At 39.8% G+C, this 27,969-nt stretch overlaps 3 protein-coding genes and 1 non-coding gene across 4 annotated transcripts in view; all 4 read left to right on the top strand.

Annotated features, from left to right (window-relative positions):
* The first annotated feature begins 1,110 nt into the window (after positions 1-1,110).
* On the top strand, positions 1,111-22,779 carry LOC126869977 (DNA-binding protein D-ETS-3). Its single transcript, XM_050627244.1, has 9 exons — positions 1,111-1,359; positions 5,760-5,871; positions 9,858-9,911; positions 11,091-11,150; positions 14,764-14,908; positions 15,477-15,613; positions 19,577-20,079; positions 20,397-20,730; positions 21,239-22,779. Exons 1-9 carry the CDS (start codon positions 1,309-1,311, stop codon positions 21,649-21,651), a joined length of 1,809 nt encoding a protein of 602 aa, XP_050483201.1. The 5' UTR covers positions 1,111-1,308; the 3' UTR covers positions 21,652-22,779.
* Trnak-uuu (transfer RNA lysine (anticodon UUU)) lies at positions 10,018-10,090 on the top strand. The gene has a single exon. It is a non-coding gene; the product is annotated as a tRNA-Lys (tRNA).
* Positions 22,780-23,083: 304 nt separating the features above from the next.
* LOC126869983 (uncharacterized) lies at positions 23,084-26,182 on the top strand. The gene is made up of 4 exons (XM_050627263.1): positions 23,084-23,261; positions 23,772-24,117; positions 24,716-25,456; positions 25,783-26,182. The coding sequence occupies exons 2-4, from the start codon at positions 23,774-23,776 to the stop codon at positions 26,051-26,053; spliced, it is 1,356 nt and encodes a 451-aa protein (XP_050483220.1). The 5' UTR covers positions 23,084-23,261; positions 23,772-23,773; the 3' UTR covers positions 26,054-26,182.
* A 160-nt stretch (positions 26,183-26,342) lies between these two features.
* LOC126869967 (colorectal mutant cancer protein) overlaps positions 26,343-27,969 on the top strand; it is a 58,838-nt gene continuing 57,211 nt past the window's right edge. The window contains exon 1 of the mRNA XM_050627213.1: positions 26,343-27,210. Within this exon, the coding sequence (XP_050483170.1) occupies positions 27,101-27,210 (110 nt within the window). The 5' untranslated portion in view covers positions 26,343-27,100. The remainder of the gene's footprint in view (positions 27,211-27,969) is intronic.

The raw sequence follows: 27,969 nt of genomic DNA, 5'->3' as shown, positions 1-27,969 counted from the left end.
AAGCACTAATTAAAATTTTGTTTAAGTAAATGGAGCCTGTTCAAACGGATTAATTACATTCTATACAACGTTATAGATCGTAGAGGGCGTAATAAAACCTCTGAATGGTCGGTATTGCAGAACATGTGTCACGACACAAACGAGGTACAAGATCGACGTGACATGTAATGATTTTCGTGTCCTGCAATGATATATAAATATACATAATGTCTGGTCTATCCTGTATTTAGTAAATGCATATTATGTAATTCCTATATTCGTCGTAGGAGGCCATAGCAAATTACAGAGAGCGTAAGAAATACACTGATCTTTTTCAGGGTCGGTATTTCAGAACGAGAGAAACAAAATCCCATGTAATGGTTTTAACATAAACTAGGATATCTAGGATACGGAAATTTTAGTATGTATGTATATCATGTGATAATTCTTTATCTTCCTTTTCTATTTATATTTTCTTATCTATTGATATTACGTTCTAATATGTGCACTATTCATACAAAATCATTTGATTAAAGCTAATCAATTAAGAATGAATTTTCCAATAAAGGCTTATCAGCTAAAGGAAAATATTCAGAAGGATTCCTAAATTATCATACAACATGTACAAGTTCTGGCAATAGTGCAATAAAGTATTGCAAAATCAGAAAAAATTAAATTTGTCATTACTTTGCCACATAACATTCTAACATATTCAATTCAACACTCATCAAAATCATCTCTCTCATAGAAACTTTTAATATATCATACATTTTTGAAATACTTGAAAACCTGATAATTTAATTTCAACCAAGAATTCACTTATTAAAAAGAAGCTCAAATCCTTTTGTAAAAGTCGGTACCCACAGAAATGCCATTCAGAACATGCAATATCACGGAGTTACGAAAGCAAAGAATCTCAACGAAGAGAGGTGTTCTCGTAGGTGTTATCGAAGCACAAAGCTTCCTGGTATAAGAGAAGGTTACCAATGATTTCGAGGCCCCGCCTACCAAGCAGGGGTTGGAAGCAACCCCTAGTCGCTCGAGTAGCTCGCGCAGGGCTGATTTCTATACCACGTTGTGGGCGTAGACGTACCGTAGACACAACCCCCGATGCATATACCCTGTCTTTTCACTGTTCAGCGAGATCAAATCACTCGTCTCAGTCCTATCTTTGATCTTGACGGTGCAGCAACGTGACTTTAAAATTACGCGACAGTTCGTGTGATCTGTTCGTTTATCAATACTTTTACCCGTGTCATTTTCGTGGAATCTGGTGACGAACGTTTTTCTTCGACAAAAAGGAATCAGAAGAAGAGTTGGGTAACAAGTATGAATCAGGATCAAGAAGTACCAGCCACGACTACAGATTTGGCTAGGCTGGTAAGATAAAAAATATACAATGGTACTACCTTGTTGTTCCATACTTTCACTATACATAAGAATTTGGAAACGTTCATTACATAATAATAAATACGCGTATTTAACCTACACAGGCAAATACAACTTCGATTAAACAGTGCAATAATCGCATTGATAACTTTAAGACATGAGCGTATCTGACCCACACGGACGAATACTATTTATATCATACAATACAATAATTACACTGGTAATCTTAAGATCCGCGTGTCTGACTGGCAGATATACACAGGCAGGTGCTACTTCAATCAAACAACGCAATAATTGCTCTTCTATGTCTAAGAAGAAACGATACTTCCCTTGCCAAGTGTAGGAATAATGATAATTATTAACGATCTATTTTATACGTGAAACTCTTCTGTTACCGAAGTATACTTCAAGCCCATCAACGTTTCATCGCTCTGTTGTATCCATCATTACATATTCAAACAACACCATAAACAACCCAATAATTACGAGATACAGTTAGTGTTTGTCCATCGTAAAAGTTAAAAAGTCGACCAGATAGACAACAACTTGATCAACGTGACTCCCATTTCCGGTTTTCTCCCCATGACGATACAATGGAGTCGTAAGCGTGGACAGTGAGCATAGTCAAAGTCAATGAACGCATAATGCATCGTACTCGCGCGATGATCCTCGAGTGTCGAATTGCCTTGGCACGCGCCACCACGCTCCGATGGTTCGTCCCACGGGTGCCACCCCTTTGTGCCCCCTAAACACGTAATTGTCGCCACCATTCAACCCTCCTGGTCTCTCCGGTGCGGGATACCCCCGTGCACGGGGCTACCACCGTGACTATGACACCGGTGAGCCGTGGGTGGTCGTCGGACACCCTTCGTAAGAACGAAGGGAGAGACGACGTGAAGCACTCGCTCGCGGAAACACTTGATTTATGTTTGTTGATTCTAAAAATCACTCGATTCCCACACACCAGCCCCGCTGCACGGATCCGCCGCTTAATTTACTCCTCTGTATCAGCAACATATGCTGACACTCGAGTTTCCCATGATTAAAAGCCTCTTCTTCAACGGGGCGCGTTTACCACCATGTGAATTTACCTGGGACGTTTCGATGATGAATTAGATTGCGGATTCTAATGAAAATTCATATTTTTGAGAATATCAGTTAAAAAGTAGGATCTTGGTAGAAAATTGATTTATCTACCAAATATTATAGACGGCACTGCTCTTTGGATATTTTTCTTCGTATTATATGTGTTCTGTGTAATTTAGCATTTTCTAATTTCCCATAAAACCGCGGTTTAACGATGATACAAGATACTTTTGTTCTTTCAAAGAATACGAAGATAGTATTCTGGGATTGTATGAGACTATGATTACAGCGGATGCGTATTCTGCCGAATTGTTATTCGGGCAATTACGTTAGAGCAACTAAATGTCAGATGTTTCATTCGCCGGGACGATAGTTCATCAGGATACACATGCAGTGTAACCGTAGCCTAACATTACAACCATAAACCACGGCATTGTATAATATTATGGATAATATTCGTGGATTGCATTGCGAAGTACAAAGATACATGGATGAATTGTTTTTTTCTTAGGAAAAACGGAAAGTCAATGCGTGTATCAAGAGAGCAATTAGTAGATAGACTCCGTCGGCGACACATTGTAATTGCGAGTCCCGCTGTCATCCACGGTATTGTTCGTATTCTGTCCTTCGAAACCATCATTGTCTTCGCACCCTCGTCGAAGAAAGCGACGGAAAGAAAAAAGGGCGAGGTTTTCTCGTCAAAGTGGCAACGCCTTTCGCTTCTCCTAATTGATCAAATTGGACGACGACTCTTTGTTGAAATTGGACGATCTTTAATGAAGTGAAAATCTTACTTTCATCCTTGCTACGTCCAAAGAATACACTCTGTACTTCATCAAATCAAAGTTTCGCGTCTTAATCCAACGATCCTCGTCCAAACCGGTGTATCAAATCTCATAAGAGCCTTTTCGGTTTTTACACAAATCGATGAACGAAATCGACAAGATCCGCTGATAGAAAGGGGAGTCTGTTTGGAACGTGTTGTCTGCTCGATGACTTTATTATAAACCGAACCGAAGTGCGCAATTACGAGGGTGGTGTACGAAGGGAATTGGGGTGACGACCCCTCGCAGCATCATCAGGAACGATGGGGCGTTCCCCACGATTCATGGGTATCTCGTTTTCACTAGATACAAACGTACGAGTGCGTTTGTTCGTACATGACACACGTACCCCAAACGATCCACTTACAAGCGCGTCTTTTACACGGAGACGCGTTCCCGATGGGAAAGGTCAGGGGGAGGAATGGTGAAGAAAGGTGAACCTACGGAAAAAGTTAAACGACACGCGACCGTGTTTGCGCGTTTTCCTTACGAGTCATTGCATCGTGAATGCACTCGATTAACCCCTGATCGGCTAAAGTAGCATTGGAGGATCTGTAAAACGCGCACATTGTCAAGATAGGGAAATTTTATGACTCAAAATAAGACGAAGATCGAGAATGTGCAAATATATTGAATTGTTCGGAAAGATTATAAAATAAAAAGGATTCAATTTTTTTTAGGATCGAATGCTTTTTGCTGTGGAGAAATTTTTTTATTAATTATTAATAATAAACGTAGGTTTTATATAAAGAAAAACAGAAGCAACATTTCATGGAATAATATATGACCTGTTTCTTTTGATGTTATGGATCAAGTAGGCTTCTCCAAATAGATGTTAGAAAAGATTTTATAATAACACGAATCAAATAATTATGGTATTATGCTATAGTGTAATATTCCAATTAGCGTCCAAATAATTATATCATATCCACGTACTTGGCAAAAATTTCTGGTAAATATTCATTTTCTGATACAATCAAATTCAATGCAGAATACAATTCACTGTCAAATATGTTACGAACTTTTCGAACAAGAAAATTTGGTCAAATTTGATAAGAAAGGGTGGGCTACGCATAAAACCGCATGATACATTCTTTATCCCTTATTTAACGCTGTCGTGCCGCTAAATATCATTTGATATCGGGTTGGCGGGATTAAAGATTGAACGTAATATCGGGGAATGTAATTAAAATTTATATTAGAGGGCACAGCTTGTGGATTACAAGTGCTAAACCATCACGGCGACTAATTATAAATGACTATTAATTGCAATCAGAGGAAAATCCAAGGGACGAGGCAATGAACGTAAGACTAACCTATGAAACTGTGAAAGAGGAAGTTGATTACGTCTCTATAAATGATAATATCCTGTCGAATTAACTATAAAAGAAAAATGATGGATAATTTAGCAATAAAGTGATTATTTTATTATTACGTTTATCGTCAACGATATATTTTTATCGTGAATTTATGCGATTAGATATATTTCAAAAATTAACGGGAAGCTATCTAAACAGGTATCCTGTTAACTCTATTACGTTCTTCAAATCATTTCCCACTCAATCAAGTTTTTCATTCCTAAATTTATATCTTCTAAATTTGATTAAAATATGAAAAAATCGATGTACATGATTTCTTATTTTAATCTCATATTAAAAATTGTCTTAAGACGTTGAAAGTCCCTTTATTTGTTGAAACAAGAGTAAGATTGAGACAGAGAAATCCGAGGGCTACAACAAAGTTAATAAAAAGATTGAAGAGGATACTGAGCATGTTTGAAGTTTTCTTAAAATCAAGTACGATGTCTTTCGATTTTAAAGTGTAAGCGATCGGCTGAGAGACCGCAGTGAAACTTTATAAAGGAAAAGCAGACGGCGACACGGCGTTATTGGAATTTCCAAAACCGGTAACCGGCTTTACCACTAGATTGCTCCGCAAGGAGGAAACCATCCAATCGTTCACCGGATGTCCTCCTTGCCTCTTCTCTCGCACGTTCTCACTCTCTCTCTTCCTCTTTCTCATTGTGCCTGCTATACACTACTTTACTTAAAATCTCGTTCCTCGCTATTCCTTTCTGCTCCAAATCGCTTCGTTCTCTTTCCTTTCTTCTTGCAATTTTACATCAGTTCTGCGTTGATTGTCTTCGTCTTTTTTCCTCGCCCGATAGAACGCTCGCAAACGAGAAAGACTTTTCACTCCCGACTCCCGATATTTGAAATGATGAAATTAAAATGCAGAACGCTGGCTTTCTACGATAAAATGTGGAAATATTAAACTACGATTGAAGTCAAGTACGTACGTACATAAAGATCGCTGTCTTCGTTTTACAGTTTAACAAAAAATGAAATAATATCTACTGGAAATTGAACGAAGAGAATATTTAAGGATCACAGGAAAAATATCCGATTAATACTACTTCGTATAGAAACGAACGTTTGCTACTACAAAGCGCTATTTTAACACAGACATCTATCTTTCCAGCCAAACGAAGAATTCAACAGGCTGAACGAACCACTTCAAACAGTTACCACAGGATACTGTCCCAGTAACTACTCCGTGACACAACCAAGTACCGAGGAGAAGCTGCACCCTGGTAAGTAGAACATGTATTTTAGGTGGGAGCGATATAGCAAGGTCGTAAAGTAAAGCACTAAGTAGGGTCACTAATTGATCTAACCGTACCCAGAGCCGTACGTATTTTCTACGACTACATCGAATTTTTAAAAGTTAGAAACGAGAAGGTATCAATTCATATTCTATGTATAAATCAGATAGAAAACCATCCTCCTCTTTTAAGAAGACTTTCGTTAGATATACTGCAAACGAAGAATTGAGCTAACATTATACTTGCCGGTCACAAGTACGATATTTAATACGAATTCACTGCTTTTATATTTCCTAGTTACTTTATTATAAATCTGTCACTTCATTCCAGATAAAACTTACCCAATGTAATGAATATGTGTTCTAATGAATCTATCTTCTATCTATCTGTCTTATTTATCTTGTCTCGATTATCGAAACTTGTAAACTTTTACTACTGACCGATTTTACTATCTTACTATATATCGTTTCCACCTACCATATCAAAACGCATGAAACATAGAGAAGACATCAAACGCTATAGCGAATGGAAGTCGTTCGATATTTCGATCAGTTTCGAATTATTCAATGAGACTTTTCCTGAACGAAATCGAGAGACGAGAAAGTCGAGGGCGGTCCGTACGGGTCACCATCCCCCGCTCGACGATTTTGAAGCTCTTTGATACGATGTTGCTCGGGAACACCGGGCCTCCGTCTTGACATGGAGTCTCGACTGCGTCTTCGTGCAAACACGTACACGTACACTGTACACGAAAGAGATCCACGCAAGCAAGAAAGCGTAGCGCGGCCCGAAGCACGTGCAGGATGTTCGCGAACTGTGTACAACGGGGCGAAGGGGGAACCACCCCCCGAAGAGAGCCTGTCACCGACAGGCAGTCGAGTCAATATCTTTATATAGTCGGATCAGGGATGATATTATTTTCTACGGTGCAATTACGTTTTAAGGCCGCACGAAACGGTAGAAAGTATTTCAAGGGGCTGACGATTTCTAGACTTTGTTTGTCAGGGCAATACAGATCGATTAACATAGGAATTGTAATGAATCGACGTTCTTTGTTCTGTGTTACTACGACTTAACGTTTTGGAGGAAGATATAGTTACGACTGGACTGAGAATTTTTATACAAATTTACATTTTTATAGTTTCGATTTAGATAGAAATTTGTTTTACGTATTAGAAACTATAGCGGGCACTCTATTCTGCATGCTTTATATATAGTATTTCTGTATAATATGCATTCTGTGCACCTTTAAATTTCGTATAAATATATGGAAAAAATTTCCAGTCTAGTTATCACTAATTTTCTCATGCTTACGTTGGGGCAGAAAGAAAAAAAGCTGTGGCCATAAGGTTGATCTTGTTCTCTTAACAAATACAGAACATTACTTCGTTGTGCGATAACATGAATATCTACACCGTTACATAATAATTACTCACGGTTTCGTATACGCTTCTATAAATTTCTAATTGATCGCGAAAATGTGAATTAAGATTTGAAATTAATAGAAACGTATGACCACAGAGTCGTATCAATTTGCTCGATGACCTAATGAAGAGGACGAGTGAAATTTGCACCATCGGTCAATTAATCCCTCCGGTGTCGGCAGTTTTACTTGCAGCCTTGACCTAGAAACGTGACACCACGACGGGAAGCCTCAGGACGAATTCAATAAGCAACGTGTTATCGCCGCAAAGAGCCCCATGGGGTAGTTGGAGCCAGTCGTACCCCCATAGGATTCGTAACCACCCTAGCAGCGTCTGGGCACAGTGATTGACACTTTATATCTAACATTGGCATGCCGTGGTGTGAACCACCAGTCAGGATGGTCCGCCTCCACCTAACTCAATCACTGCCTATAATGCTGCAATTTCTCTATCGTAATCACGTTACGCCCTACCCAGCCTCCCCATCCACTTTTCGGCGACGATTCGTCGCGAAGAAATATATTGAAACGTCGACACGAAAGAACGAACCTTCTAGCTTTCTCCTCTCGTTTTCGAGACTCGAACGGTTCTTCTCCTCGCGAGAAATGGAAGCAGAATTGCGACAGGAATATTCCGTTGACGATAGCTATTAGAGTGACTTAAAATACGACGCAAACTTATAAAATTTATTTTATTTCTTCTTACGGATATAGAAAAATGATATCAACAAATAAAAGAAAGAGAATGAGTAATTAACTTGCCGGTGCCGTCAATAGTCTGTATCTAAATAAGGCAATCGATACGGATAAAAGTTTACGTCATCTACGAAACCATCCTTGTCGTAACTCGACTTATTTCAAACGTAATAAAGAGGGAGACAGAAAGGGACATTTTTTATAACAAAGAAAATATGTTATATATAATATATAGCAATTTATAATTCAGAATCTACGACAAAAATAGCAAAGATTTATTAAAGATAGATGTCTTAAAATTTCCAAGTGGCTGAATATATCTTAACGATATTATTTTTCGTCTATAAGTATCCAATCTCGAGTCTACCATTTCTCGATAGGTTTCTCAAATTTTGGGTCGTACGCATCGTTATTACAACTCGCGACAAAACGCGTTATTACCCACGAACTATGAAGCCAAGTAAATTCGATTCGTCAGACTGGATTGTGATTATGAACAAAACAAGGTTACTGACAAGTGGCTACCCGTGGCGAATCCTAGAGGCCCATTAAACAGACCCCACGTAACATACATCTCTGCCGCATTCTTATGTACATGCCTGCATTGAAAGGGGTTGTTTTTGCTACTGATTCATCCCCCAACATTCAGTCTTTGTTCCGTCTTATGGCTCTTTCGCCGAATCTTATTACAGCTCAGACATCGTGTTTCATCATGACATAATTATCCAGAAATCGTTTTACACCCCAAAGAATATACGCTTAACTCGTTTGATTACCCTTCCGGAAGGATGACTAAAAGGTAATTTTATATTTTGCAATTCCTATATTATCCAATATCCTCTGGAACGATTCATCTTTCTGACGTCAACTAGCAACAATACAAAAGTTTAAACCTTTAATAAAGGCATAACGTATGTATCTTAGAAAACGCAACAACAAATTCGGATATATCCGACGAAGAAGGGCTGGTCAAGAGTCTGGGTGAAAGTCTCGGTGGAGGTTCGGAAGATAGATTTTCCTTTATCTGTAACGGTTTCTGAATTAGCTCTTCAGGGGTCGAATTTCGACGGGTAATTTCACACCCCTCCAACCTGTGTTACTGCAGTTAAAAAGAAAGTATCTATTATTTTTGGCGGTTCTTCAAACTTATAAAGTTTCATCCAAATCGGGCCGGAATCAATCGTGACCTTTCCTTGTGAGTCAAAAATAAATAGAAATAAAGAAATTTTATAGGCTTAATGGATATGGTGTTCGTACCATATTGTAATAAAAATATGTTTTTACACAATTGTAAAAAAAAAATACAAATATAAGTACCGAGAATAAAAATCAAAGTGACAGGGAAAGCAATTCTTTCGATGTTTCGAGCATCGTACATCGTTCGAATAATTATCATCTAACATGCTCGTATTATTTTTGACGATAATGGACGTTCATTGGATTTGACGAAGTAATACGGTAGAATATGTGAGGCATTAATTTCAGGCTGGGATAATTATCCCCGAGTAACCATAAATCATTATACCACCAAGTAATTCCTTGCTTGGCTCGTAAAGTAAATGTATGAAATAAGAAAGATAACGTTTAGATCTTGTCGCATCTCTGTCAGTATAGAATAACAATATAGCATTCTTTTCGTAATTTCTTATCGATTGACCTATATAAACGTAGGCCATCTTTGTAACGCTGTAGATAAGAAATTAGTAGAATATTTTAAACATTCTATTTATTCAAGTAAAATATTAATTTATAAAATCAAAATTTCATTGCTCTTCGAAAATGAAGAATTTGCAATAATATTGTTACGTTTTAAAAAAGAAGTCACTTAAAAAATCAATGTAAAACTTGATTTCAGAGAATGAAATATACCCCACACAGGAATACAGACAAGAGCCATGGCTTCAAGATGGTAAGTTTTGTTATAAATAACTTCTATCAGAAATATAAAAGACGAAAAATCCTGCTATAAATAAAAATAATGTTTTCTAAAATTGCGAAGGGTTGAAGTATCAACAGCCTGGATAGCTCAGTCGGTAGAGCATCAGACTTTTAATCTGAGGGTCCAGGGTTCGAGTCCCTGTTCGGGCGGATTTATTTTTTATTTTACCATCAAATCAATCAATATCATTTAATATTGCCCTAAAAATATAAAAATTATTATATCGTTTCATTCGCAGAGAAATCGTTATAATAGGTTCCATTAACTTGATTGAATTACAAGAGCAAAGACGAGTACAGCCGCTTTGAAATACTCGGCTTCCGTTCCACTTTCCTTTCAGTAGAACAGCCCAGAGTTTCCGTAAACTAAAAACCCACGGTAAAATTCTTATAAATGTTATTCCTTGCAAAATGAACCGGGAAACTATCCATTTATCGAACAGTTCGTAAATCTTCCACGAAGATGATTACACGCAGTGGCCTGACTATTCGGAACATTAATTTTGATTACTTTGACAAACTGGAATGTAATGCACGATGGATGCAGTGTAATAATCACGATAACGAGGGGACCTTCTGCCACTGTCAGTGGAGCGACTAGCTACCCACCAGGCGAACCTAGCGAACCATTATTTTACATCTTACGATGATCTTTCTCTCCTATTAATATTAGTTTGAATTCAAGTTTTATCCGCCAGAGTATTAATTATTATCAATCATTGATTCCGTGATATTATTCGAGGAAAAGCAGTTCAAAAGATACATTCACGCTATATTTTATTATTTGCCAATGACTTTTAAAAATCTGTAAATAAAAATCAGTAAATAAAATAATCTGTAAAATCTGTAAATAAGCTATTAACTGCTCCATTCTAAAAATTCTTGAATTTTAAAACTAATAATTCCTATAAATATGGAATAATAAATATTTGCTGAGAAAGTATCTCGGATAATTTGGAAATTACTTTTTAAAGAAACGACGTGCAGTCTAAGTGTTTGACTCGGGGAACTGTTCCGTACGAACGAACAGGCTGACAGAATTTATGCAGCAATTTAGTATCGAATAACGCTATTTCATTTGCAGTTCTAGCGATTTTCTCACGCGAACGATCGTTTCTTAACGATAAATTTGCAAATTATTATGTTACAGGCAGCAGCTGCGAAACGGAGGACAGCGAACAGTACGTGCCAGAGTTCCATCGGATGACAAGTTAGTGTGGCAGAAATTTATTCCTCTAACATCTTCGATCAGCCGAGGCAACTCGCGATTTCCCGAGATTCACCTAATTACGTGCAATGTTCCAATCGTGTCAAATGCTTGACGAACCGCGTAACACGAAGGAAGTCAATCTCGATCGAAACGGAAGCTGCACGGAAATGTATCACATATGCAATTCAAGTGTCAATTTAGAAAGTAGCTCGATACAATTTACGCGAATAGGAAACTACGAATTTGCGATCTCACGACTCTTGCGATTTCGCGACTCGCGTTTATGACAAACCTCTAATCATACAGTACCGAAACATTATTACTCGACTGAGGATATTTATGCAGAGACAAATTTTTATGAATGCAACATAAGCAGAAATTTCACCCATTGAATATTATAACGAGTACCCTAATCTGCATATTTTATATATTTTCCATACTGCCCCCGCTAAGAATCTGAATATTTTAACCGATTTGTAGGAAGGATACGCGATAAAATGTATAAATCAATGAGAAACGAATGATCAAGAGTAACGCATCGTACTTATCATCTTCTTATAGAATAAAATGTTTTAAACGCGATTAACCGATGTTTCCAGCAGTTTCAATTAAACATTATTGCTTGAATTAATCACAACATAAGCTTGGAAGAGTTTTCTTTATCTCACCTGTATCTCGGAGACTGTAGCCAGTTTGGAAATAAATAACTTTCCAGTAGTGTATAATATTTTATTATAAATTTTGTTGAAAAATTGTACCATCGTTTGTTTCGCTCTTACCTATGCGTGTATAAGTTTCTATAGGAAGATATGCAAATATATAAATGCTTAATTAGTTAAGGTAAATGCATAAAAATCCGCAGTCTAATTATTACAAAATATCTTGAAAATCATATTGAAGATCTTGCAATCTTCGTTCGTTGACAATGAAATTTTTTCGGAGGGGCAATATTGACGAGGATATTAAAAAAAGCCGATAAATCGCCTGAGGCCAGTGTTTTTAAAGCAGCAAGATAGAGTGAGCAGAAAACTGCCGTCGATTATCGATATCGCATTACACGAGGAAGCACTTTATATTAAGTCTTAAAGGCTTCTTTTCTCCCCTTTCTTCAACCTCTGGCTGATTAGCGTCTCTCTACACAACCGCGCCGTTTATCAAAGCTGTTTTAATATCGTACGTAAAAAAAGGAGCTTCCTCTTCATCTTATTGGGTTGCTCGGAAGTTCGTTGCGTTTTTGGTCTTTATGAAATTTATTCGCGAAAAGTGTACCTTGGATTTTTAAGCAATTTCACATTTCTACGGACATAACGAAAAAAGAATGGAACTGAAATAGGCACACGTTTCGTTTGTTAATTACTACAACAAGTATTCTATTCTGAATAATCTATGCATTTTTTCATAAAAAACCGCGGTCCAATGATAGAAAATTCAATAACCCAGGCATCTGTGGAAACTACCTTAAATAATTGGCGGTGGAAAATAACTTTTCGAACATCCGCCACGAAGCCACATAGTTTTAGTTTCATAAATTTCTAATAAAAATATATCACTTCGAAATTTTCGTTAAGTTTCTCGGAACGATCCGATTCGTTCGGTTATCGCGAAATTCTTAAGAAAATTCCCAGGCTCTATCCGTATGTGTACGCGTTGGAAAATCTGGCAAATATTTCGAGACGCGTCGAATCGGCGAGCAAACGGCCAGGGGGAATGGCGGATAATGTCTATATACTTGCATGCATACGCGTGTTCTCCTATCGTTCGTGTGTTAACTCGATAAAGAAAATTTCGTATTGCACACGATCGTTATATCGTTCTCTATATCGTGCTCGATACACTTGCCAACTCGACTCGTTCAATTTCCACCGTAATTTGCACAATTGCAACCTGGCAGCCTCCCGTACGATGCCGTACATCAAATTTGCTCTTCACCTGTTAATTTTATCCGTTGCTGGACTCGCGCGAGATTCAGCTCGTTCATTTGCACACGTAATACGTATGCAAACAATCAGAGGGAACCCTGTTCGAGGTACACAGGCCGATGGGCGGGTTCAGATTTGCCAATAAACTTTTATTCCAGGCTTTGTTTACCGGATGTTGTTACGCCCGTTGTATCAGTGTAAAGTTGGAAAAAAGACTGTCCGTGTTTCTTTCTCTCTCTCTCTCTCTCTCCCTCTCTCTCTCTTTCTCTCTCTCTGGGTCAATATACATCGTTAAATGAGATGAGGTTGTTCACGTTGTTATCGTTAAACGATAGATTTAGCTTCATTCGGAACAGAGTGAATAATCGTCATAAACCGGGATACATGGAGTGTTGATTACTTTATGGAAAAAAGATCAGGCTGAAAAATACAATTGTTTTGTAGTTATCCGATCGAAGACTACAGGTGAAAAATACGATTGTAAAAACTCTTTTGTAGAGCAGTTTTTAAATTCGATACGTTGCCAACCAGTTGCACGTAGAAGCTATCTTTGCGTTTGGTCCTGTGGTTAAATATATTCTTGTGTCATCTTGTAACTCCTATGTATATTCTCGAATTTGTTCTAGACGTTATCAATACGGTTATACTAATCGAGTCTCGTGACAGTATCGATGAGACTTCGAAATGGAGAAATTCGTACAGCACGTACAATATGCTCGTAAAAGCGTCAACAAGTATTGCGATACTTTCGCGAGTCTCTGTATTTTCAAGAGATATTTTCGAATTTGTCATACTACTTTCCCTTCTTCGAATATTCCACATTAAAATACCACTAATTTCTTTCAGCTATCGAATGACAGAAATATGAGAAAATTAACAAAAATCATCTTCTCGTGTGTTTTGCATCTTTATACTCTTCGATTGAAACTGGCTGTTATCCAACATCGTTTCTAGTCGTGTAAACATTGTTTTCCGCCGCGAAACGAGATGTTCATAAGTTCCACGTGAAACCGTGCGATTTTTTCGTACCGTAGGGTCGGCGCGGCTGTTCTCTCAGCGAGTAAACTTCCGATGTTTGCAAATACAATGATTGCCCGAGGCCTCTGACTTATGCTTCCCACGGCCAGAGCCTGTTTGATTTATCGAGGGCGCACCCCCGGCCGCGTAAAATCGTCGGCAGCCCCATTAGGAAGCGAATCTATCCCCACGTGCCGTTGCAACGATGCGCCTTCGCTTCCGCAACGACACGCGCTTTTATATCCTCGCCCTGCCGATCTTCGTCCCAAGAAACGATCCTCGTTCGATCGTTAAAATCATTGACCGTTCGTCTGTACATCCGCGACTCTGTCCCTCCCCAAAGACATTTTTTGCATCTAAATGTCTATTCACCCTTGCTGCTTCTGGCTAATGTACAGCTTCGCATTCTTGCAATTTCGTAGGATAAAATTTAACGTTGATACCGATCGACGTATATAAAAATTCAACGTGTAATTTAACTTTCACTTTCGAAGTGTAACTAGAATTTTAACACGTTATACCGCGTTATATAGCGCTGATTGTCTGTTTTGTTTAAAGATAGAGCAACAAGCAATGTAAAGGATAATTTTAAGAAACGACGATATCGATCGTCTTTGACTAATGTTCAGCGTTCGATCGTTAAAATGTTACAGTATACGGTACACTGGTTTTTACAGACGCCAATGTCAAACAGGAATCAGCGAATTGCAGAAGAATCGATGATACTAATTACTCACAGTATCAAACGCCAATGAACCATGCACATTCGCAAGGTAGCACGTTCCTCGATCTCGATCCGGAGAATCGCAGTAATTGCTTCGGGTAAGGAGGACAAATATATCCAGCAATGGAAATTTCAAATAACCTGCTGTTTCTTGTGCATCTATGGGCAATCTGAAAGCACGGAAATGCATGCAGCGTGTATACGTAGTATGCAAAGACACACTGCCATTCGTAAATATTAAAACATCTATTCGCTGCACGTTTCTCATGAAATTGAGAAATTTTTAATTGTTTAAGACTTTACGTTGTATATAAAATGTACGAAACAAGCGAATAAACGCGTAATAAAAGTAACGAAAGTAAAAAAACTTGCACCAAATACACACGTTATTCTTATACGGAAGATATTCTAATATCTGGCCTAGCTTAATGTATCTATATAAAATACCCGAAATACACTATGATATCCAACGTATAAAACAATTTTCTACTTGGGTTACGTTTCTTTTCTTATCTCTAGTTATCCACAATTATTTTTTGATCATCTATGAAGATACGTACTCGCATAGATATTCGCATAGATTTTTATTTACAAAAATTAAGAAATTGATGCGTAAATTGTGTATGAATTGAAAATCTAGAGTCGTTTGTATTTGTTCGTGTATAGAAATACTAAGATGAGCTCGAGGACAAGCGAGGCCACGAAGAACGTAGCGGTGAAGGAAGAACCAGCGGACAGAGGATATGGGGAGCCGATTTCCGTGACGAGCATCCCCACATCAACAGCTCAGGACACTCGAAATAGTAAGAAATCTATGATTTGTTGGACAAATGGAACGTACAATTCGATAGATAATATTCTTAGCTCGCTCTCAGGAGCTGTTTGGAACAACGAGATTTCCGAACCGATGATACCCTCTTTTCGAACGTGCACCGTGACAAATCTCTTGACAATAGATCCACGTGGCGCTTTACTACCCTATAGATCCCATAAATAACTGGAGCACGAGGGAAGTACTCGGTGTTCCATCCATTAATCGAGCTCTAGCTCGAGTTGCTCTTCCGGTCTCTGTTTTTAGAGCGCCTTGGCGACCCGAAATTCATCGTCTTATATTTTATCTCCCTCTTCATTATCATTACAATTCCTGTTCATCCAATTAGGACCATTCAAAACTTCCGATATTTCTTGGTTTTTTAGAAAAATCGAAGAAATCAAATAGCAAAATGTTCGAACAAGAGTTACTAACGTTTTACAGACAAACGTGTTAATAACTTACGATTTGTCTTCATTACAGCTCATATTTTCTCCAGCATGCGTGCACTGCTCTAACGTCTTTGTTATTTTATTAAACAGCTTGAATTTTTTCCCTAAATTACAAACGATGAGCGCACGAGTGATTTAAGTAGATTGCAAACGTTTTGCCTTATCACGAATACAAAGGTATTCTTCCATACGGTGTAATAATAAATTAATTGTCACTCGGTATACATATAAACGATCGTGTATGTGTAACAATGATTTAATTTATTTGACGTAATGCAAAAGTATTCGACCACTTGTACGTAGACATCTTTCGTGATTCTATCATCTGTGTTATACGAATCATTTCGAAATTGCATTAGCACGATCATATCGATCGTACCTCGTCATACTTTGTTGTTGTATTTAATTTGAGAGTCACGACGGATTGATTTCGCGTAGAGTCTAGAGGGAACGATTTTGATTCTGGGTCAAACGATTCGTACGGAAGCCGGCTAATAAATTTTCAGCGACGTTTTAATGCGAAATTCCTTAATAATCCCTGACGAAGTTCGTCGCTGGTACACTGGACTCGCTCACGCGTGACTAAGTATACGTAAGTGAATAATTGAAGAATGCTTTCAACTCGAAAGCTACGGAGAAGCACTTCGTAGAATCCAGCGAAAGCTGCTAAACGAAGGAAAGAGCATAGAATTCTCTCCCGAGGGAGATTGCAAGTCGCGAAAGCTTTCTCTTGCATTCAGGATACAGTTGATATCGCAGATTTTTCAATGAAAAATACTCTTCGAGGCTCAGTGATCAGCTTGATAAAATTCTCGAAGCTTTCAAAGGGAAGTTTCACGTTAGATTTATAGAGCATTGCTTAATAGTCTTCGAGGCTATGCAATCTACACGTATAACGTAAAAGGTAGAGCCGACGAAGGGTTTGCAAGCTCATGCTTTGTAATCAGACCGATTAGTCTTCCTTTATTCACGCACGTACACCAAACGAATCCTTTAGGAACTCCGCTGCTATATTCGTTGGCCGACACCGTGCGCGTATACCCATTTACTTCCAAGTCACCCGGGAATTATGCTTCTACTACGTCTCTTCGCGTAATTCTCCCTCCCATTAAGCCGTTTCAATTATTTACACGCAGTTTAGGTTAATAATAAGACCATACCTATCGATATTGATACACCCTGACACGTATAGTTTCAGTGCGTTCTCACTCGTGAAACGCGTGCTCCTCTTCAATGAATTTAATTCCTGAAACGGTATTACGTACGTCGGAAATCTGATAATAAAATGATCAGTTTCCATTGACGAAACTCGTTTCACAATCGTCGCTTGTTCCCTCTAATTAAATTTAATCTTTAAGAAAGTACAATTTTTTGAAAATTTCAACGAAACGACCGATGATCGCTTATGCAGACTGCCAAGGGAGCATGTTAAACGTTTCTGTCTCCCTAGTCCACTAAATCGACCAGTCGTTGACCAATATAGCGGGTGGAATAGTAATAACCTGTTAATGGGTGAGGCAGATTGGTCACCATTTCGCTAATTAATGCCAGTACCCGGCTCACGAGGATTACAATCGGTCCTCCTGTATTCTATACTGCTCTATTCAACAACTTAGAGTTAAACGTAAACGATATGCATGAATAAACAGTCGTTGCGAATCGATTCGATCCCAGGATCGGCAGAATCTGCCTCCCGTGAATGAGCAGAAAGCAAAGAAGGTCATTTCAGCGCGTCAGGTGGGTGGAAAATGGACCTTGCATTATTAACCAGCCTCTACTCCGGAATTCGGGGTTCAGGGAGACAGAGATAGCAGGATAAAGACAGGGATGGAGAAGAAAATGAGAAGAGAAGAGGGAGGATGAGCGAGAGAGTGGAAGGGAAACAAGAGATGGCGAGAGTAAATGAGAGAGGGAAGAAGGGAAAGAGAGAAAAGAACCGAAGCTCCTCGTCTGAGAGTGGACGAGTGGAGGCCGTCCTCTTTTCCGTGCAACCCTTCTGCGCGCCGCCCCTGACCAGTCCTGGCTTCAACCCTTTTCCTGTTTGGTACATCGCCACCGGTTTCATCAGCTCGCGATTAATTTTAATCTAAAACTACCCGCAAAGCCTCTGCCCTCGCTTGCACGTTGAGGTCAACCCCTTTCGCCCCTCTTCGGAGAGAGAGAGTGCCAGATTGGCCCGTAGCTTTCAACCCTCCTCCCCGCGATTCCTGTCTGTCTCGTCTACACGAGATCGGGATCCGACCGACGTTTGCCAGCTAGGAAGCTAAAGCTAACTTGCCGACACGATTAACTTTCCCGGCCCTTCCTCCTCTTAATTTCACCTCGATGACTGAGATTTCCCATTAATATCGGGTACACGGTGTATACCTTGATTTCCAACCGCAAGCCCTATCGAATAGAATATTCCATGTACATACGTTGCACATCCTGCGAAGTTAGTACGTTTCTTTTTCCACGAACGAACGAAGTTACAGGTTTTTTAATCGACGAGCAAAAAGATGGACTGCATCACGGCTGACAGCGTCGCGTTCCGGCTCGGTATCGGCAAGGGGCTTCTCAATTTTTCAATATTCCCGGTACACGACTTGGAACGTAACCGGATTATGGTTCGAGAATAGCTTTTTCGGCTCGAGGGACCACGGCATCAGCGGGATGCCGGCGGTGGTGGATGCTCCCTGTGAGGAGAGCACCCGATTAATATACATATCGCGCGAGCTCTACGCGGTATTTCAGGCGGTGCCGCTATCCGCGAGCTCCGCCATCCCGACAACCCCGTGGGCTTTGAATATCAACCAATTTCCTGCCGATATTTGTGTGACGAGCACTTCACCGGCAACCGCGCGTGAGTGCAATCGCTAATACGTTGCTTGCGTTTCGTTCTTTCTCGTGCATCCGAGAAATTTCTCTTGTCCATTTCGTCCTTGTCCGTTCTTCTTCTACCGTAGACTATGTTTACGCTGGATATTGTCAGCGTGTTTCGATGAACTGTCGTTCAGACGAACGAAACGACGAAATTAGAAACTGTTCATTCATCCTCGATATAATAATTGTATCTTTCTAACGTTAAAGGATATATCGAAGATGAAAATATGAAAAAATTGTTACTCGTATATACGATTACTCGTTGCGATACCATATGAACTCTCGATTGCTACTGTGGCATCCTGGAATACCTCACATACAGAAACGTACACATAATGCGGAATTTCACTAATCTCCGATTAGGTTGAATCCTATCATTATAAACTACAAATCAAAATTTAAATTTTCATTAGAATACCTTAAAATCCCATCAGTTAACATATAAATTAATATATTTCCGTATGAACATCTATCGATATAAATTATAGTAATACATTTCTCTTTCAACTTAACGAGTTAAATGTTAAACATTTTCCTAAAACATGAAAACCCTTGTTTTTTGTTTTCCAAAACGAGAATGAGAAATTTTGGAATACGGAAACCTGAAAATCTCTTCAACTCGATGATGCAAATTCCCGCAGGCAACAGCATGGTCTACCAGCAACAGCAGCAATACGGAAGCGGAACGAGAAACGCCAGAGGTTCGCCATCGCCTAGTCGGCCAGCCAGCACTTCCTCCGCAGCTTCTCAATGGCAATCGACGATTCCAGCTCCTGGCGAAGCTTTCTTTCCGCGACAAGAGAATTGGAGCTCGGAAGTGTACGGCAAGAGAAGCGTGACGCCCACATGGACCGAGCTGGGAGTTCAATTAGAAGGCAGGAATCCATCGTGGGAGAGACAGAGTAATTGTTATCAAAAGAAAGGATCTCCTAGCTCGTGGAACACAGAGTATAGTAGCAAGAGGCCATCTTCGGCGACGGGAGTGTCACCTTGGAGCGAAATGTCTGTTGGCTATCAACAACAACGAAGAGGTTCTCTTCAATTGTGGCAGTTTTTAGTCACCTTGTTGGACGATCCTGCGAACGCACCTTGCATTGCGTGGACTGGTCGTGGAATGGAATTCAAGCTAATCGAACCGGAAGAGGTAGATTGCATTGCTATTACAAATTTAATGCTCTTCAATTTATATTTTTACGATCATTGCCCAAAAAATATGAAACCTAAGTGTATTTAGATTTATTTGTCTATTAGACGTAACGTGTATTTTTCTTTCGAGTATTTTCCTCGGTATTCGATATTCACTTTCTTCTTTCTTTAGTATTTCCTATGTGTGAATTCTGCACAATTTTACATCGTTCGGTTTTTTATCAATTTTTTGAGGTAAAAATATCAACAGTCTAGTCACAAAGGACGTCTCGCTTAAGCATCAAACGGTAAAGTGATATATTTCATTTTCTTCAGGTAGCTCGAAGATGGGGAGTTCAAAAGAATCGACCGGCAATGAATTACGATAAATTAAGCAGATCATTGAGGTACTATTACGAGAAAGGGATAATGCAAAAGGTGGCTGGAGAGAGATACGTGTATAAGTTCGTGTGCGATCCGGAAGCACTTTTCAACATGGCATACGGCTCCGCAGGATCGGCTGGTCTCCCCAGCGAAGTACAAAACGGCGTTCGAAGTCAATCGATATCCAGCAAGATCTCATCTACGAACGATGTTTCTGATTTAGCAAAGCATCCCACCAGTGGCTACGGTGATGCAGTTCTTGCCATGTACTCGAATACCGCAGCAGGTCGGTAGCTCATATATATATATATACATCGTAATTAATATCGAGTTTACACTACTATCGCGAACAGTTTGCAAGCAGATCGCCATCTAATATACGCTTTAAATTATATCTGTCAATGATGTGGTCATCTTTTTGCAAACAACTAGCAACACGTAGATGCGTAACACAGTTCATTCAAAAGATAGTATACCAAAAGGCATATCACATTCGTTGGAACTGACACACATATTACGTTGGTTCAATTACAGAGCTCTAGACACTAAGCAGTTAATTAAACGATTCTTAGTCCATTCACATACGGATGAAACGTGACGCACTATCATACTATACACAGTTTCCTAATTGTACAAGACATTACATGAAATAGCAATGTATGTTATTATACGCGATAACCTTTTAGAATTAATGAAAAAGAAAAAAAGTCTCTATTGGGATTTAAATAAACACATTGTAGTGATAAAAATTGCAAACAACGATCAATCTGTAAAATTGGATTTGCGATCAACAGTGTATGGGCCATCCAGTTTGCATCACCTGCACCAGTACCTCGGTGGCAACGAGGGTTTCAAGGCACCATCGAACAGATACCATCCCCATTACTCGCATGAGTACAACGGAAGTCACCACCATCCGCCCTCGAGCTACACAGAGACCTTCCTAAACTACGGTCGCTTGTCGTCCCACGATGCTCCGACAGAATCGAGGAGCCAAGAACTCGCGAGAATTCCGTACGCACAGGAAACAGAAGGTATCGGCAGAGAACGAGAAGCGTCATCGATTTTGTACGATGGCGTGCAGAGAACGCAATTACCGGCTGCTCCAACGCTTTCCCAACCAACCTTGCTAGACGCTACCACCACCAGCTCGAAGATCGAGCAAACTTCGTACGCCTGCCTCGGCGTAGGCAGCTGCGTCTGCTGAATCTCTCTCAACAGTCTCAACTTTATCGGAAGACGGAAAGTCATACGCATCGAGAATTGACTCTCGAGAAAATCTCTAGTCATAGATTACCCCGTACTACGTGCTTACACGTTATACGATTGTATAGGTGGCTTAAGTATAACGTGTAGGTGTTAATGGAACGCACGGTTTGAATGTCAAGCAGCGTTCGTCCATGGTCGTACAGTGTCTTAATTTATACAGAAATTAGTTGCAACATCGCACAATAACTTGACTTAAGCGGATGATAATGTTGTACGATGTTAATTTAAACAAGGATAGGTAGCAATAACGCACGATGTCTTAATTTAAACAAGAATTACTTACAATGTCGCTAAATGTCTTAATTTAAACAACAATTAGTAGCAATAGTTACGCTAATACGTATATACGTATATACGCAATAACTCATACTATATCTTAGTTCAACCTCTTGAAGCACAAATTTTCCATCGGTTGACTAACGAAAACTTATCGAATTTCTTGTTAAAGGAAAGGTGAAAATGAAGCTGTGTGTACGATACATCTTTCGTAAGGTATACATATACATATTTCGGTATAAATATGCATATTTCGGTATAAGACACTGTAATTTGAATTTATAAAAATCAATGCCTAAAACGATCTATCGATGTACGTGTTATATGGTCAGACAAAATTTGGTAACAATATGCCACGATGTCTTAAATTAATCAAGAATTAATAGCAATATCGGAGAAAAATAGAACTGAGTTTCCTAAAAATAGACGCTCAATATCGACTCATTACGCGACCATTGACAAACGTATTTCAGAATCGAGACTCGAATCGCGCGTACCACGAATCTTGTAAATAGCGAAATTCGAAGGCGTATGTATGATGGTTCGGATCGACTAAGAACCCTTTAGCTCGGCAGATCCAATCGCTTGTGATCGTTGTTACATTGCGCGTGTCCGAGTAGTTCACCAGGATACTGTAACTTCTGTAAATACCAAATAAATCTATCGAAACGTAAAAACGCAGTCTATGTATCCAACGTTCCTAAACAGTGTCATTAGCAAGTTTATTTTCCTGTATTATCGAGAAAGATGCGCAAGAAATCACCGTCGTCTTACTAAAAGTAAATGCGGTGGAATGCTCGATATGCGAATTAGTACGAGTGTAAACGGTTATGCGAGCGTGAGTTACACACAGACGAATCGTACGTGATCGTGCGCAGAGACTTTCCATGTCGATCCTTCTTTTCGCCGTTGTATTAGCAGTTAGTGACGCAAACCAAAGACTACGGACTGAGGTCGGCTGCGTATTTCGGGCTGTGACACACAGTAGATATGTTTATGTCGGCCCCTCTCTTTTCCGCCGACTCGCAAATCGTCTATCCTTGTTCATCCGTGAGCAGTTGTATCGTTGGTGAACATCGCCGACCAAAGCCGGGTCCCGGTAAATCTGTCTGCCACTGTCAGTCGCGCAGTTTCAACGTTAGAATCTAAAAGTCCATTCGGTTTCTTGCAACTACTACGTGATACGGTCTATCGTCGTGTTAGGAACAGTGTCATTGATCCGATCAGATTAATTGCACACCAAAGGAAATTGATATCGCCTGCATAGTTTTGGTAAGTGTCTGTCGAAGTTTTCTTATCTCGTTATCTTTTATCTGATACTATCGATCACACGTGATCTATTCTCTAATCGTCGCTGTTTCCACCCTGTTATTTGGATCGACGAAAACCGCGAAGTTTTCTCATCGCGTTGTTTTTTATCGAATAGTCTGGACGATATGCCAGCTATTTTTTAAGCGGTGCTATTTCGACGCTGCTATTTGGATCGACAAAAAAGCGCGGCGTTCAAATTGCAGTTTGCACAAATATACAATTTCGACCATAGTCCGGCTTGTATCGATCCTTCCATAAACCAATAATTACGTCAACGATAAAACTGACATGCTGGCGTCACACTCTCGTCGAGTGTTTCTCCGCCTCTGTTTGCCATACCTAATGATTGGCCATACCGTTCAATCGATCGCGTGAATTTGCGTCGCGTCTCACGTGCCTGCCACGCGTTGCACGCGATCTCGCTCGATTATACGTACGTATATAGAGGACGATGAACGTGTCGATTTTCAGCAATGGGCCGAAGCAAATCCACGGAACCGGAAGAGTCTGCGATGGGCTTCAAGGACAAGCAGAAGGCCTTGGACACGCTGAAGGCTTTGGAAGGTCGTGATATCAGTTATCAGTACCACGTGATCTCTAGTTTCGTGAGTCGCTCGAAACGGACGCTGCAGATCACCAGAGACGAGGAGAAGCTGGCCAATCTTCGCGAGGCTTTGAAAGTGTTCGAGGATTGGTTGACTGATTACAAGGAGAACAATCGCAGCAAAGAAAACCTTGCTTATTTGCCAATCGAGACTATAAAAGGCTTCAGGAATCTTGCCAAAGAGTACGATGTTCTGGAGGAGGAATTCTACAAGTAAATATCAACATTTTCTTCGCAAGTATAGTTCTTTCAGCGAGTCTTTTCAAATTGAATGACCGATTATTTTTTCACTTAGCACAATACGAATTAGTTCTCGAAAGTTAATTTGATTCGGTGTAGCTTTGTTTCAACGTGATTCCAATTGATTTTACACCAATTCGATTACACCAGAATCTAGGTGTAACTCAAGGTACCGAATATTAGCAGTTTTCAGTTTTATTACGTTGTTTACTACCTTCTTGTTTATTACTGGCACCGTTGCAATAGAACGCTTATTTTTAAAGTATCTTTTAGATTGTTTAGCGTTTTACATTTAACGCGGTGAAAATAATTAATGATCAATTTTATCAAAAACCATACAATATTAAGCAAAAATAAAATATGTGTATGTTTTAACATTAAGTACCGTAAAGTAAATTATTGTGATCAAGTATGATCCAAGAAAGAGGTCATTGGTGTGTTTCCTTAATTTAATGTCAATGTTACACGTGATCATTTACTTGCGTTTACTTCAATATCTTTTTGATTCATTCAATATCTAGGTATTCGGTATAGATCTATTTCTGTATTTCACGTGTTTCTGAATTTTCAGCGCGTACAAGAAGGAGAAAGGCGATTACAAAGGTCTGCGTGCTGTTAAAATTCCAAGCGGAGAGACCACTTGGGACATCGAAAGGAATCGAAGGTTGAAGGAGATCATCGATAAGATCAAACAGAAGCACATGCAATGGTACGAGACCGATGTGGGTCTCTTCCGGGGACTCCCAACCAAGGAACACGTTCAGTGCATTCTGCTGGGCTATAGTCCAGAGCCGACCAAGTTGAAGAAACTCATGACCCAGGTGGAAGAAAAATTTCCATCTGAGAATAACGAAGACATGGAGGTTGATAAAGATGACAAGGGTAAAAGCGTGAAAAGAAGATACAGCAGTTCGTCCAGCAACGAAGAGGAGGAGGACAACGAACCGAAAAAAAAGGTAGCGAAACATTCATCTGAAGAAGAGAAGACTGAAAAGGAGGAAAGCGGACTCAGTTTCAAAGATAAGGAGAAAGCTTTGCTGAGTATAGAATCGTTGGAGGGCAGGGACGTAAGTTATCAGTATCATGCGATCACTGGCCTGGTGAAAAGGGCTGAGCGGGTGATATCGTGCACAAAGGACGAGCAAAAGATCAAGAACATGAAGGAAGCCGTGGAAGTGTTCGAGAATTGGATCACGGATTATAACGTGAATGGCCGAGCTAAGGAGAACTTCAATTATTTACCCATTGACTTGGTGCAAGCCTTCAAGCCGTTGGCCGACAGATACAAAATCGAAGACAATGGATTTCTTAAGTAAGTACATTTTTTATTATCTATATATATACATGTATAATTATTGTTAGACTACGGATTTGTACGTGTTTATGGGAAAAGGTGCAAAAATACACAGAATGCGTATAATATAAAGAAATGTATAAGAAGTATAGAAGGTATAGTACTTTTTACGATATTTAATAGATAAAACAATTCCAAATTCCATTATATTCATAAAAATATGAATATGCGTAAATATCCGTAATCTGATTATTATTAATATATACTATATCGTTATTATTAGGGAATAGAATATTATTTATGGTAAAAATATATATTGCAACATTCTTCGGTGTATCCTACAGAGCGTATGAGGAAGTGGAGGGAGATTACAAGAAACTGAGGAACGTTCAAGTACCAGACTCGAGTGTTACTTGGGACATAGAAAGGAATAAGAATTTACGAAGTCTAGTAGACCGAATCAAAGAAAAGAATATTCAATGGTTCGAGACAGACGAAGAACTTCGTGGTTTTCCAAGCGAAGAACATACTCGATGTATAATGTGGGCATTCAGTCACGACGCTGGCAAACTCAAAAAACTTGTGCCTACCCTGGCTGAGAAGCTAAAATCTTAAACAAAATTATCCTACGAATACGTATTAATATCCACAACTTATATACTTAAGTTACCATTATATGTACAAAACATTTTAGTTGTATTTTTGTTCAACGATACTGATAATAAAGATAATTTATTTTCAATATTTCATACGACTTACGTATTTAGGAGCGATAAATTTGGCGCCTCTAGTGACGACATCTGACGACGGAACTAGAACATTCCGCTTGCCGGCTCCCGGTTCGGCGACCGCCATCTTTGTTTTCGTCGTGCTCGAAAATTTCAAGATGGCGCGAGATGTCAAAGTTTTTTGACCGCGGAACGCTCAATCGATAGTTTTTATTGCCGCTGTACGGCTCGCGAGGGTGGGTGAGTCTCGGGTCCGGTTTTGAGGTTAGGGTTAGTGACTCGGTGACACTGGAAACGGCGGACACAGGTTCTCGTGCGTGCACAGCCACACCGGAAAAAACGCAACTGTCTCACCCTTTTTGACGATCCAGTGACAAGACGAACGCCCACACGATTTCGCGTTGTAAAATCTCCGTAAAATTCGTGCGCTGAAAATACATTCGCGAGAGAATGGCTTATCTAGTCGATCTGTTTATGCACTATGTATCAACAAAATCTTGTGGAACAAGGGAATCTACGTATTTTAAGCGGTCTAAAAATAGCTGTTGCTTCCACCGAGGTTCGTAGACCTTTTCCCTGAACGTAATCGCGGAGGCGGTCGACAGCTCGAGTTTACATCTCAGGATCGATTAACGAGAGATCGCGATGCAACACGTGACTTAACGATCCACCGTGTTGGTCCTACGTATTTGACGCAAGTTCAGGAACCTGAGAACGTTATCGAGAACTTCGGACCATCGGTGCGTGATCGATGCGTGAATCGAGTTCTGAAGTATGTAACGGGGCTCCTAGAAGGAAAATTGAACAGCGGTATAGAGGTGACCATCACGTTTTGAACGTGACAGGGAAAAGCAGTTGAAGAAAGATGGACACGAAGCAGCTGGATAGTGCGCCAATAGTTAGTTACAATGGATAAACAAGAGGAAAAGTGAAGATGTCACAAACCGCGGATGCTGAAAGTGAAGCAGGCTCCATCTGCGACGAGGAACGCGTCAGGAAGCTGTTCCAAGCATGCGACGGCGACGGAGATGGTTTTATCGACAGGTGAGCCGAAACAATTTGCATAAATTATAATACTCTGTCTTTTAAATCATAGGACCGCGGAACATGAAATAATCTAAACATTCCTAAACTTTATCACATACCGATATTTTGGAGACATTTTTAAAGCTACATATAGTATAGTTCGAAAATAAAGTTGTTCAACGAGAATAGCATTCAAGTATAATAGTTTTCAGAACAAAATGATCACTGTAGGAATTATGGGACCGCGTGAAACAATTCGTTGGCAAACACGAATGGAAAAGTTGGCGGGTGACTCGGGCGCGCGCGGCACGCACACGTTTTTAATTATTAGCTTGATTAATTAGCCAATCTGAATGCAGCGCGGCCGCGATACTGCGAATTAAACCGGGAACGCGTACTGTTTTCTTCGCTACCGCCGGATGAATAAACTTGTAAGATAATGCGAGTACAGGGGAACGTGCACGCGATGCAGCCACACGGTTTTTTATTAAACGCATAACCGTTTCCCCGATATTCAACCGTTTCCCTATTTCCCTCTGTTCCTTCCGTTTCTCCCCATTCCGGTGTTCCTCCATTCTTCGAAGCCCTGCTCCCGCTGCGACCTACCACTATTCAACGCTTTTTAGCGAAAATTAGCCGTCAATTCCTCGCTCGGATCCCAACTACCACCCCTGCGATTCGCATTCTTTTCCAGCCAAAGCGAGCGAGTTTCTCCGTCAAAGCACGGATCCGTTCGCGTTCGCGACAAAAGCCAAACCCTGGTCTGGTTAGAAACTT

Source organism: Bombus huntii, chromosome 10, assembly GCF_024542735.1.
Source record: "Bombus huntii isolate Logan2020A chromosome 10, iyBomHunt1.1, whole genome shotgun sequence".
In the NCBI taxonomy this organism is placed as follows: Eukaryota; Metazoa; Arthropoda; class Insecta; order Hymenoptera; family Apidae; genus Bombus; species Bombus huntii.
The sequence above is the reverse complement of the archived record's forward strand: the minus strand, read 5'-3'. Positions and strand labels throughout refer to the sequence as shown.